This window comes from Lepisma saccharinum, chromosome 3, assembly GCF_977018435.1.
Source record: "Lepisma saccharinum chromosome 3, izLepSacc3.1, whole genome shotgun sequence".
Taxonomy (NCBI): Eukaryota; Metazoa; Arthropoda; class Insecta; order Zygentoma; family Lepismatidae; genus Lepisma; species Lepisma saccharinum.
The window spans coordinates 69,099,512-69,112,663 of NC_139231.1; the positions used below are offsets into that span (position 1 = coordinate 69,099,512).

General features: G+C 38.8%; 1 protein-coding gene across 2 annotated transcripts in view; it reads right to left on the reverse strand.

Annotated features, from left to right (window-relative positions):
- LOC145985107 (potassium channel subfamily K member 6-like) overlaps window positions 1-13,152 on the reverse strand; it is a 241,005-nt gene that overhangs the window by 37,128 nt on the left and 190,725 nt on the right. The window contains exon 1 of one of the 2 annotated variants that reach the window (XM_083118715.1): window positions 5,992-6,252. The exons of the other annotated variant lie outside the window; for it this stretch is intronic. Within the exon in view, the coding sequence (XP_082974841.1) occupies window positions 5,992-6,208 (217 nt within the window). The 5' untranslated portion in view covers window positions 6,209-6,252. Of the gene's footprint in view, window positions 1-5,991; window positions 6,253-13,152 lie in introns of those variants that run through there. 2 annotated transcript variants of the gene reach the window in all.

Consider the following 13,152-nt stretch of genomic DNA (forward strand, 5'->3'; position numbering starts at 1 on the left):
AAGGTGCTTTAGAAAGTTGCTGGAACTGTTACACAGAAACTGGCAACACTTTCGATATTTACTTTGGATATTATCACCATCGTTGTCGTCGTCGTCATTATTTATTATTGTTGATCATTCCATGCTTAACCAAACTCTTAGAGCAGTAACTTGTAAGAAATTAACTAATGTATATGTAACTGCCATTGTATATAAACATAATAAGTGAATTCGAACCCAGGATTAACACATTTGCCCTATTCTGATCTAAAGTAAATTTTAGGTAAAATGCAGGCTCCGGCAGGATTTATACTCGGGCCTCTGAGTTACAGATCCAGCCCAGGTTTTGTCCGATTTCTCGCTTCCGATCTTTTACTTGCGTGAGAATTATAAAGCCTGTATTTTTCACTTACATTTATTTCTACATAGCACATCCCCGAACAGAGTACATATACATTAAGTGATTGTGTTTGGAAACTCGTGTGAAAGTTTAGCTCTAAAGGGATGAGATCATACAGAATATTCCAATGAATGAGTTTTTTAAATAAAATATTTAGGTTGAGAGAGAATAGGATGTATCTCTCGTAGATCAACAGTGAACGATGGATGATATTCAGCGAAAATCTTCCACCGGGAAACCACGTCCCGCCGCCATATTTCCGGCAAACAGATCAGATCCTGCGTTGAAAACAAGACATGTAAGCATTTGCCGAAGAGGTTCAAGGCATGATTGGCATGGCATATGAGAAATGTGTATTTCTTATCTTTTCCGAATCCCTATAGAAACCGTGTAAAGTGGTGAAATGCAAATTTTATTGCTGTAAGATTGCTTCTCATAAGCTTTCCTTAACACAGGTGAATCTGTTTTCCGGATTCCCCCCCCCCATAGAATACACTGCGTGATGACGTCAAGTTTAATATCATCCTTTAAGAGTTAAAAGGTATTCCATAACTAACTGCAATTAGCACATACATTTTTTGACGGCTTGAAAACAAACGTGACGTTAGAAAATGTAGAACTTTAGATTATTTCGTTATCTGTAATTGTGATACATTCCAAACAATCCACAAGACAATGTTCTTAATGTCACACTTCAATGAATAATCTATTTGACGTAAATATTAGCTGATTCAGCGTAACGTACGTATATAAATAGTAGAGATAAGCTGAGTAAATAATTTTTATGTATCATTTTAAATTTATTTACTGGTTGTAGATATTCTTCAGCACAGCTGAATTACATTCGAAAAAGTTTCTCCAAGAACAGTAGTGAAATTCTTAGAGATGCGTCCATTACACACAGTGTGTTCGTGAACTTTCGGTATATTAGTTCGTGACATTTTCCAACTCTGCACTACTTTGAGAGAACTAGCAATTTTCCCCATAAGCGTGTTAATTTATTCCCTTACAGATCCACCTGGCCGAGGTAAGACAATTCAGTCCATTTAGTTTTGTATTTACTTTTAAATAGTAAGTACGGACTTGATGTGGTTCTTATAGAAATGTTAGCAATACAAATATTTTAATTAAATATTAATTTTACAAGGCAGCAATATTTTAATCGAGCGCCGCATCGTTTACTCATTTTCAAATTCTGTGCCAATTTCGGTTCAGCGCTAGCTTGTCTTGTCCCCTACCCACCCACACCCCAAACACGGTCCTGGAATAAAACCTGAATATTCATAACCTTAAGGTTGAATTCAAGCACGAAGAGAAACATTGGTAGCAGCAAGATCAGCATTTCTTTTTTTAAAAAAATACCACACGTTTTCAAACCTCTGCGATGTTCCGAGTCGTTCATGTTGGTTCAAGTTTCATCCTTACGTCTAGCTTCCTCCATTTCCTCTTTCCCCGCGGAGACACATAGTGGTTCGGATCACACTTTAAACTGTGCGCCCAGCCCCGAATTAGCCTTTCTGTGCATAAAGCGGTCTCAAAAACAAACTCAAACTCTTCTTTCCCCTTTAATAAGTTTCCGCGAGTTCATCAACACCCTTAACACCAACCTTCATTCTTACTTAAACTTTCGCAATCCTTCCTCCTGCCGCCTCCGTTGCCGAAGGTATTGAGCGATTAACAAACAATCTCCACAGGATATTAATTCGAGCCCTGACCTTTGAATGAGTGCTCTTTCACCAATTTCATCATCCATCCATCCATTCCTCGCTATTTACGTACAATAGAAAAAAGCGAAGCAAAATATGAAAAATGCAATAAATACAAAATACCATCTTCCTCCTTACAATTTCCTCAATATAAATATCCGTTTTTCTTCCGATTCTGAACCATATTACACGGGTAAATCCCAGGTAAGAAATGAATGTTCGTGAACATCCAGAAGACCAGCATGATCGTGCCGTGCTAAGCACTTTTCATGGTGGATAAATTACATGAAATACTCTATAACAGCAACTGATTTGGCCAAGAAACACTTAAGGGGACATCTATTTACAACCATGAATGCACAAATGTATTCAAATTGCAGTCTTGAACAGTCCGTACACGATTCAATTGTCACTGAAACAGAGCATTCCAACCAACCAAATCGACACTTGACAGGTCTTGAACAATGCTCTTATTGGAAATGTTGATAGTTCTGAAATTGCACGACATACGATCAAAGTAAAATTTGACGATTACCGAAAGGGAGACATTGTGTACGCAAGAAAGAAAATAGGTTGGTCCTGAGATAATAATTTTCTTTCAAAGGAATATGTAGACTACATAAAACACTCGAAAGAAGTGTAATGTATTTTCTCGGCATTATATATGTAATTCGAGACGCCAGAGAAACTGATCATAATGATTAATGACACAAAATAATTTGACAATATATCATTTCAAGAGATATATGGGTAGCCAAGTTGTTTCTCAATTCTCTTACCCAAAATGCAAGTAATGATCAACAACACAAAAATATTATATCTTACGGTTGGTTGTCGAATCAAATTTATCATCACCTCAGTCGCTACTGCAAAAATTATTCTTTGCTACAGAACGGCGATTAAAACATTACAGACACGAATGTACCATCGCTTCTCCTTTTCTTTCTTGCAAGTCAGCCCACGTCCTTTTACACGTTCCGCTTTGCTTTCTCTTCATGACAGAATGGAAATTCTGTGCCTCTGTGCGTTTCTGATATAATCAATTTCAATAACGCGTGCTTTGATTGGTCGGTCAGTCTGTCTCGAAGGACTATTTCCACTGGCTTCTAATAAGAATTCTTAAGCGTTAACCACGAATTCGAGGAGAAACATGACGTCTACCTTGACGTCACTTCCTGTAAGTGTGGAATTCAATGTGTTGTTCGCGTTTATTTGATCGTGTAAGGACAGCTTAATATGTCCTTCATTGGTAAATATTGAATAGATACGAAGGGGAATGATACCATTTGGAGGAAGGGGGGAGGAGGAAAAGTGCAAATGGCTGGATTGGATGAACCACATTTTATCGTGAATTGTTGTTTACCCTTCAACCCAATTGGTGTCCTCTGTAAATAAACTGATTTCTGCACAGAAATTAGGTTTCATTCGCTTAATTCTGCGTGGTGTATGTGTTTTTCCCGTTGTGCGAGTTGATTCGGACTTCGCCGGTGAAGGTGTTGTTGTCAACTGTCAACAAACTTATAACAGGGATGGATGGATGGAGGGAGGGAGGGGGAGAGAGCGAGAAGTATAAAATGGAATGAGTCAACTTCGGAAAAGTAAGAAAAAAGAAATGGAATAACTTCTTTGGTGCATATTGACTGAAGTTTAAGCTTGGTCAAAGCAAGGTTCACTCAAAAGCTCTAGCCGTCAGAATCGAAATGACATAATGTTTTACTTTTATCATGTCATGTTGCTCTCATCTCGTAAATTACATTTATCCGCTTTTCCGTTACAGAAAAATAGGCAGTTACAGAATCACAAACAGGGCATGATTTTGCGCTCACCTTTTTCAATATCAAACAACTCCCTGCTTCCACGAAGCGATTTCCTCTTCCGCCCGTAATTCGCATTCTGAACACACTAGTGAACATAGAATCAGTGCTTTAAAGCATTTTCTAGTGTTCTGTCTTGCCTTGAAACACTGCGATTCTAAATAAAAGTTTTCAATTGTGAAATATTAAGTGGATGTGTCTTTTCCATTTTGTTGTAACTTTGAATATTAATTATGCATGTTCTTTCTGCAAGTTATGGTTGTGAAATTACACTTTTAAAAGCATTACTAAATGTTGCCGCTATCTATGTTTTCGTGACATAATTATTGTGCTGAGTTTAGGATGCAACTCTTTAATGTGGCGTGGAATAATGATTTATATCACTGTATAAGAGAGAGAGAGAGAGAGAGAGAGAAAGAAAGAAAGACAGAGAGAGAGAGAGAGAGAGGGAGACAGAGAGAGGGAGACTGACTGATTGATCTGGTTTATTCTCCTTGGCTTTTCTGTTACTTTTGGCTAATCGCGGAGGTGAGGATGACTCATGAAATGACAATCGCAAAGAACATCCATGTCAGGCTGGGATTCGAACCCGGGTAACCTGACGCAGTAGCGTTCTGTGCTAATGCTAACTATTCCGCCATGGAGAAAAAGAGAGAGGGAGGAGAAGAGAGAGAGAGAGAGAGAGAGAGCACATTCGAACACGAATATGGCATAATACGAATTTCATCACATTTTTCCTTTAATACGTTAATATGCAGTGAAAATGTAACATTATTATTTGCGCAGGTCTAACCACCATCCTATTTAATGCTAGAAATATGTCTATTCTCTGTGATTTTCTTAATTATCCACTAGGCAACTATTTATTTTGCCATACAATTTTTGGACCAGATAGCAAAGATCGACGTTTGTATAAGTCGTGTATGATTCAAAGATGAATGCACCACATTAATAACAATATCAGATGTATTTTACACTACATCTGATATTTATCATACTTCAAGGTGAATTTTTCAGTCCAGAAAAGATTTTTCTTTATTTTCTATTGATTATTTCTTACACAATAAAGGTAGGTAAGATAGGTAAAGTTCCCCGTGCATATAGCACCGTTAGGGGATGGGGGTAGGGCTCCACACATTCTCGATATAAACCATTTTGGAGGTGATGTAATCAGCAGCACTCTCCGGCCCCAGGTACCCATTGATTTGAGGTTGGGTGACCGCTTAACGTGGCCGAAAAAACTTCCGACCTTGTATCACCCACCCTGGGAACCCGGGTCTCCCGCGTGGCTGTCAGACACCCTACCGACTAGGCCACCGCGGCTCTGCTTACGCAATAAAAAATGCTAAGAATTACCAACATTACGGGGAGACCCGGTTTACAAACTTACAAGAAACAGGAGCTTTGGATGCTTTAAAAATCACAATCATTATTTGAGGAGCAACCAAAGTTGCTTAGGGAGTTAGATCTATATTTGATGACCTTCTTATATTGTTTAACAGAATACGTTCTGATGTATTCATTTTCGACTTGATTTGAAGACACTTTTTTACAAACTTAGAAGAAACAGGAGCTTAGGATGCCTTAAAATAATATTAATGATAATAATAAGAATCATTACCACGGACGCCCAAACGTCTTGTACCTTTTCTTCCATCATTCTCTAATCTTGTATAGATCAGATTAAAGTTTTAAATACACGGCAATAAACAAATCAACCAAACAAATTGCGTAAATTATATCGAATTGCATTTTACTTTATTTCACGTATCCCGCTTGTTAAGTATGATAAACGTTATTATTGCTTTGATATCTTATGCCTTAGCCTTAAAACAAGAAACCATAATCTTCTCGTGAATACATACATTAATAGTATCGTATATTTGTATTCTTTATAGAAATATTGCTCTTTTCATTCCTAATAAAATTGACTGCAATGTAGTATCACCGGGGCGTAATTTCTTATCAGTCAGCCTGCCTAATTGATCCACCTGTTATTCACTCCCCTTGGCGTAAACCAAGGCGGTCAATTTTTACAGTCGACGTGCCGAGTTACAGGATAATTACCGCTTAAGGAAGTAATTTACTGTACCTGACACACAGGGATGCCGCTCCAGAAATCGATGCCTGTGGTACAAAAGGTTGCTTCGCACGAATTGTTCACTGGGTGCCTCCAACGCGGCGAAAACGATGCCGCCCGTCAGGAGGTAAACGGTGTAAAAAACCAGGTACAACAGAAGGAGCAGCGTGCTCCGCCGACAACCGAGCACCGTCCTCACATGAGCGCGCTTCCTTTCGTCTAGAAACATAGCGAAGCTTGTGTCACCTCGTCATCACACAGCACTGCTTTAAAAACGGAGGGGAACAACGCTATATACCTCGCGATGTTGCCAGGAGGGGAGCGGCTAGGTTTATCAGCGCTTGTGCAGGAGGGAGAGCGGGGAGGAGGGGAAGGATGTTACGAATGACAAACTTATCAAAACACTGCAGATAGAGTGCAGGTTAATGAATGAACGAAGCGTATTGCCAGATGCAAGAAGAGAACAAGTTGCTCTGAGCTCCATCGAAGGTCGAAAACAAGTTAGCCGGGCCTGTGGCTTTGAAGTACAGTGTTCTCTTTCGTAAGGACCGAATCTAATGTGTAACATTTAGATCTATTACTTCCAAAGAATTACAATCATGATTAAATATATCTGTCAGTGGCCTCAGTGGCAATTGTGAATCTGTGCCGCGTCGTTGCATACTTACAGCGTGCCGCACCGTCTAGACGAGGTGTCGCCTAGCGATGGCCAGATCCGGATCCTGCCGGATCCGAAATCCGGATCCTTAGGATCCGGATCCTAAAATTTTTCGGATCCGGATCTAGAACTTTCGGATCCGGATCCAAACGGAAGAAACATACATACATAAACGGGTTCAAAAGAAGAAATACGTGTTTTTTTTTGTTTCGAGTAAAAAACGGTTTTAGGGGGCAAACTCCCCTCAAATATCAAAATGAGGACAAATTTAAGTAGGTATTTGACCCCTGTTCCCCCCTCCGATGTCCATGAAACTTGGCAGGTGTATAGAGGGGCCCAAATGAAGAAATACGTGTTTTTTGTTTCGGCTAAAAAAAAAGTTTTAGGGGGCAACCCCCCCCTGAAATGTAAAAATGAGGACAAATTTAAGTGGGAATTTGACCCCTGTGTCCCCCTTCGATTTCCATGAAATTTGGCAGGTTTAGAGGCGCCCTATGCCCCCTGTTTCTTCCTATGCCATATTTACGTGTTTTCGGGGTCAGATCCCCACTTCAATTTCTCCTCATCTTAACATTTGAGGGGGGGTTGCCCCCTAAAACTATTTTTTAGCTGAAACACAAAAACAAAAAACACGTATTTCTTCCTTTGGGCCCCTACATATACCTACCAAGTTTCATGGAAATCGGAAGGGGACACAGGGGTCAAATGCCCACTTAAATTTGTCCTCATCTTGACATTTGAGGGGGGTTGCCCCCTAGAACAGTTTTCTATCCGAAACAATAAAACACGTATTTCTTCCTTTGGGCCCCTCTATACACCTGCCAAGTTTCATGGAAATCGGAGGGGGACACAGGGGTCAAATGCCCACATAAATTTGTCCTTATCTTGACATTTGAAGGGGGTTGCCCCTAGAACAGTTTTTTAGCCGAAACAAAAAACACGTATTTCTTCCTTTGGGCTCCTCTATACACCTGCGAAGTTTCATGGAAATCGGAGGGGGACACTTAGATAACCTCCCTTGTTAGTCTTACACTTTCTAATTATATAACACTCCATACATTATAATGTTTTAATTTAATTCTTAAAACTGTAACTGTAGAACAATTGTATAATTTTTGTATAACATTTCTATTTTGTTAAATGTGTTAAAGGTTTCATCCTGGAATGAAATGTCTCACATTTATGTGTGTTTCCATTTTCAATAGATTCGAATGAATACATATTCGTTTCAATAGCATTTACAAAATCACCTCTGACATTTTATGTTAAACAAGTAAAATTATTTTTGTGCACGAGTGTGTTAGCCGATGCGTAGCAAATTTTTTTAGGAATAACACTTGAAAAAATTCTTGTAGGACTAACTAATGCAAAATTTCTTTGTATTCGAAGATCATAATACCTTTAAGGTGTGGTAATATTATAATGGGATTGAGATACGAAACTCTCGGATCCGGAACTTTCGGATCCGGATCCAGACCCGAAACTTTTGGACCCGGATCCGTTTGGCCATCCCTAGTGTCGACAAGGAAAACGTTACCAAGAAAATTTTCTCAGCTTAATATCCTACACAATGTGAAATTCTGTCGGCATTGAACCGCGAAATCTTGCCTAAAAAATAATATGTTTTCTTTTAGCATAAGTAAAAGACAAGTTACGAAACACAAATGTAAAATAAACTGAAAACAATATTTTTTCCTTTCTTTTAAGATGCCATAAATTCATCTGAATTTTTTTGAGGTGGTAGATCGGGTTAAAATGTACATTTTTTGTTAGGCCAGCGGCACACCGGATCCGACACGACGAGTCATTTTTGTTGCAAACCGAGTCGGGGAACGTTTAACATGGGGCTCCTATGAGGCGCCGCACACCGGACGAAACATTTGACTCGAGTCACGTTGCGACAGTTTGTGACAGAACAGTGAAGGTCCCGGGAATTTGGTCTCGGAGGAGCACGATGCGACAAAACGCTCTGCACATGTGCGAATCCTTTCTTCTCAGCACACCACCTGCATGTGACTCATTACTGTATTGTTTGACAGCACATATTATATGTAAGTTTGACATTGCGGTCAAGATTAAAAATAGAGCTTGATCCAGAACTAATCGTTCTTGTGCAAGCAAAGCCTCCGCCGTGCGATTATTCATCGACTGAGCACAATAATAAGGACAACATTGATGAGCTATGGAATGAAGTGGCACAGGAGATGAATTACATTACAATTACATTACTTGAAAAAAATAGGCTTATTAGAAATGAACTTGTAATGTACAAAACACATCGTAAATTGTACAAGAAAAACAATCTTCAGGCCAGTTTGATATTTATTGCTCGAATAACTATGTGGTTGCAGTACACGAATTAAACTTTTCCTTTTCTGGTGGGGACCTGGTGAGCCGGAATGCACCGGAACTCCATTCTGGCAAAACTTTGTTCCTGCTGCGACATTGGACATCCATTTTATTTATTTAATGCACAATACAAAAGTCCATTCTTAGTTACATTAATTCTTGTAAAGAATAGATGAAAGGGATAAAAGAAAATTAATTTACTAAATTTGTCTCCTGTCGGTGGAAATGTAGAAAAAAAAAATAATGTGAGTGTACATGTATACTTGATCATATATATACCGCAATAACACATAATAACAACAAACCAACTTGTACCGAAAATTTTCTTTCCAGGAAAAAAGCACTGATAACAATAATTAATATTTGTTTCGTTTCGTCAGAAGCAAAGTGAGTCGTCGTGTCGTTTTGTGTCCCGTCCAGAAGCGCAACCACGAATTTTTGTCTGGGGGGCGGGAAGTACCAGGATAAACGTTCCAATAATAATAATAATAACTGAATAATAATAATAATGTTAACAAAATATTGTTAATAATAATGTTATTATAACATTATTATTATTATTATTGATTTGCTTTATTTTACTTCGCTTCTTGTGCCACTTTTGGCTAATTTGCGAAGATGGGGATGAATGAAGGTATGATGAAAATTATGAATGGATACTAGCAAACATCCATGCCCAAGCCGGGATTCGAACCCAGGACCAACATTATTATTACTATACTGCAGGAGGCCTTAGAAAGATCGTTTCGCGGGCTAACAGCAGACGTCGCTCGCACACTATTGCCGATACTCTCGTGTCGTCTGCTCCTCAGCCGAACAAACAGGCTGAGGTATCAAGAGGCAGAGGTCACTCATCCTTCCAGAAGGGTGCAGCGAGCTACCTGTGGCAACCGGGCTCGCTCATTCGCGTACCTGATTTGTTCTCGCAGACACACCCCAATATTGTCGTCTCCTGCAAGCCCGCGAAGCGATCTTTCTAAGGCCTCATGGAGTATATTAGTAGTGGTAGTATCAAAGACGTTATTATCCTCGTAAATTACGCAAAAATGGGGTAGACGTTTGTGCTAAAGCATTTGCGTTTGAACAAACGATTTGAATTTTTGTTTAACACGTTCAATTGCACATTAATAATTGAAAACAAGCACATAAAGCACATAAACTATTTTTGAAAGTCAGAAAATCCTTGATAAATGCATTCCAAATATAATTATTTTTTAAATTATCATAACTTTCATACACGATATATGTTCCACATAGTATATATGCAACATGGAGTGACGTAGACACTAAATTGTGTACATATTCAAAGTTTCTTTAATACATATTATATACAGCATATATTATTTAAATACATTAGCCAAACAATTCATCCATTTCACAATAAACCAACAGCAAAAATTATCTGAAATGTGCACGCTCCCTTTCCTCCAAACAATTGTTCATGCACTTAAGACAAAATCAATTAAGACAAGTCTTATTTCTCTGCCTGGTGATTTACAATGCATCAGAGTCAGTGGCGTCGCGTGCTGTTCACATACGGGTGTTCACAATAAAATTTTTATACTCATTGGAGATTTACTACTCTCCCTTGTAACTTCATCTTCAATATTGAACAAGTAAGAATAACAGTTCAACTTATTTTCAACAATTTGCCCCCAAAATCACGCTATATCTGAAGTAATACAATAGTTTTTATTCAATTAACACCCTTTTAATTACGCTATTTACAATTAGTGATGGCTAGTGCAAACTAATTCGTATAACATGCAATCTCAGGTATGTACAACGCAAGATTATCAAACTTCGCAATCTACTTTCTATTACAGCGACCATATGTTAACCAACGACATTCATTCAGCATTGAAAGCACATGCATCGTAAGCGGGACAGAGAGGAGGACGCGTCCAGTCCAGAAAAAAAAATGTATATAGTATAAGATATTTGGGTATTGTACAGAATGTCCCCTCGCCCCGCCCACAATAACTCGGTTGTGATGCTTGTGATTGAAGTATCAGTCAATGTGACATGGCTTGTATTCCTTCTTTCCTAGTGTTTCGTATTTTTCCTCCTAGCCATGGTTCAGAGATTGATTTTCGACCATTTAAAGAAAGGATTCCCAAACTTGTTTGCTTCACGGCTCCCTTAGTTTTTTCAAAGACTTTACCGCGGCACCCAGAATGTAGCCCTCTCTAACACTTGCAACGCTCAGTTACTTGTAAGATTGCTTGTCTTAAGTTAAAAATTAAACACGTATTTCAAATTCAGAAACATTTTATATGTAAAAAAAAGTACTAAATAAGCAGATATTTGAAACATTCATAGCATTGACTAACGATTCAATGAAAATATCGGAACATTTCGTTGCGCCCCTGTAAGCTAATCACGGTGCCCCAGGGCGCCGCGGCACACACTTTGGGAACCACCGATTTAAAGCGTATAGTAACATCTGTTCGTCGTTTGTCATTAACATATTTACTCGTCGTCGCCTTGTAATCGAGGGGATCCGGTTCGAAACCTGGTGGAGGCACACAGTGGTTCGGATCCCACTTAAAACTGTAGGTCCAGTCCCGATTAGCCTTACTGTGCATAAAGTGGACTTAAAGCACCAAATCAATCAATCAAATATATTTACTATCCTTGATCTTATACATTGCACAAAACGAATCGTTCCAATCCAGATGCAGTCTCTTTTTAAGCGAGTCGCATGTGCAAATGGTAACAAACGCCCAGGATGTGTCCTGTGTTTGTCCATGAATTCTCACCTCCAAACAATAAACAAGGAAAACAAAATTGTGCGTTCACAACGTTGCACCCACATAACCAATTGTACTTCGTGTACCAGTAATTTTTTAATGTTCTTTTAATAACGCATTTGGGAGTACTTACCTCTTGTACAATGTAGAGGTCGGTTGGTGAGGGCCCATCCTTTTTACTTGAGTTCGTTCTGCTTTGCTCAATCGCGAAAATGACTTTTCTTTCAAACCCCTAACAGTATTCATAGTGTACAAAACACAACACAACACTACACTACACACACACACGCACGTCTGAAAGCCAGTGCACATAAATTCACCCAACCGCTTGTCAATAGATATCTTGCTCTCGACATCGACACTAACCGCCTTTTACCCGTTGCTGCCAAAGAGCATGTGCTTTTTTGTTGCCCCGAAAAACTAACGGTACTTGATCTTTACAAAACAAACGTGCTCCCTTGCAGTCCTTCCACAGCAGCAGTGTTGCCAACAACTGAAACGCAGGAGTTTCTAAATCTTCAACATGCGCTAATTAAAAATCGCTGAATCAAATTTGCTGGTGAAAAATACAAAATGTATTTTTAAAAAATGCTGTGCGGAACAACTTACACCAGGTTTATTGAATGTATGTGCGTTCATATGCACATTAAAAATGCATTTAATTTCAATTGTGATAATCTAAATGCATATATTATTTCAACTTTCTAACTTCAAAAAAGAAAATATATGTGTAGCAAAAATACAGCTCTAGTTTTCTGAAAGTTATATTTTGTTCTTTACAATAAGCATATTCTAATAACGTAGAGAATAGTAAAAATGATTTACTAATATCAATTGATAACTTTTTTTGGTAACAACTATTTAGTCCATACGACCCCATACTATTCTGAGTATAGTTACCAGAAAAATGTGCGTTGAATTGATGTAAATGTAGTCGGCACTTTCCTTTGCAATTTAAGTTGGTGAGAGTTATTTCCTTGGCTTGAAAAACGTCGATTACTAAAGGAAGTTGCAGTCTGAATTGCCCTTAGACGCACATGCGCAAATCATACTTAATATCTTTCAAAGTTTATAACTCCTGCAGACTAGTTTCTAAAGAAAAGTCGCTCGTCACTATTCCGTAAATTTTAGCGGCCACTGGAATTTAAAATCCTCCAGGTTTAGCGACTTCTCACTAAAGATTGCAACTATGTAGCGCCGATCTTTTCGAGTCCTCCTGGACGTGCCTTGTACGTATATGCTGCGCCCTGGTGCCGAATGTAAGAAGTATTGCCGCTTGGATCAGGGTTCGCACCACAATGTTCGCACAGGGCTGTGAACATTTTCGGTGTATAGTGACCAACAGCCCCTTAGCTGCCAGTTCACAACACACAACACAGCCATTGTGTTCATCGCAACCGTGGAACACAATGG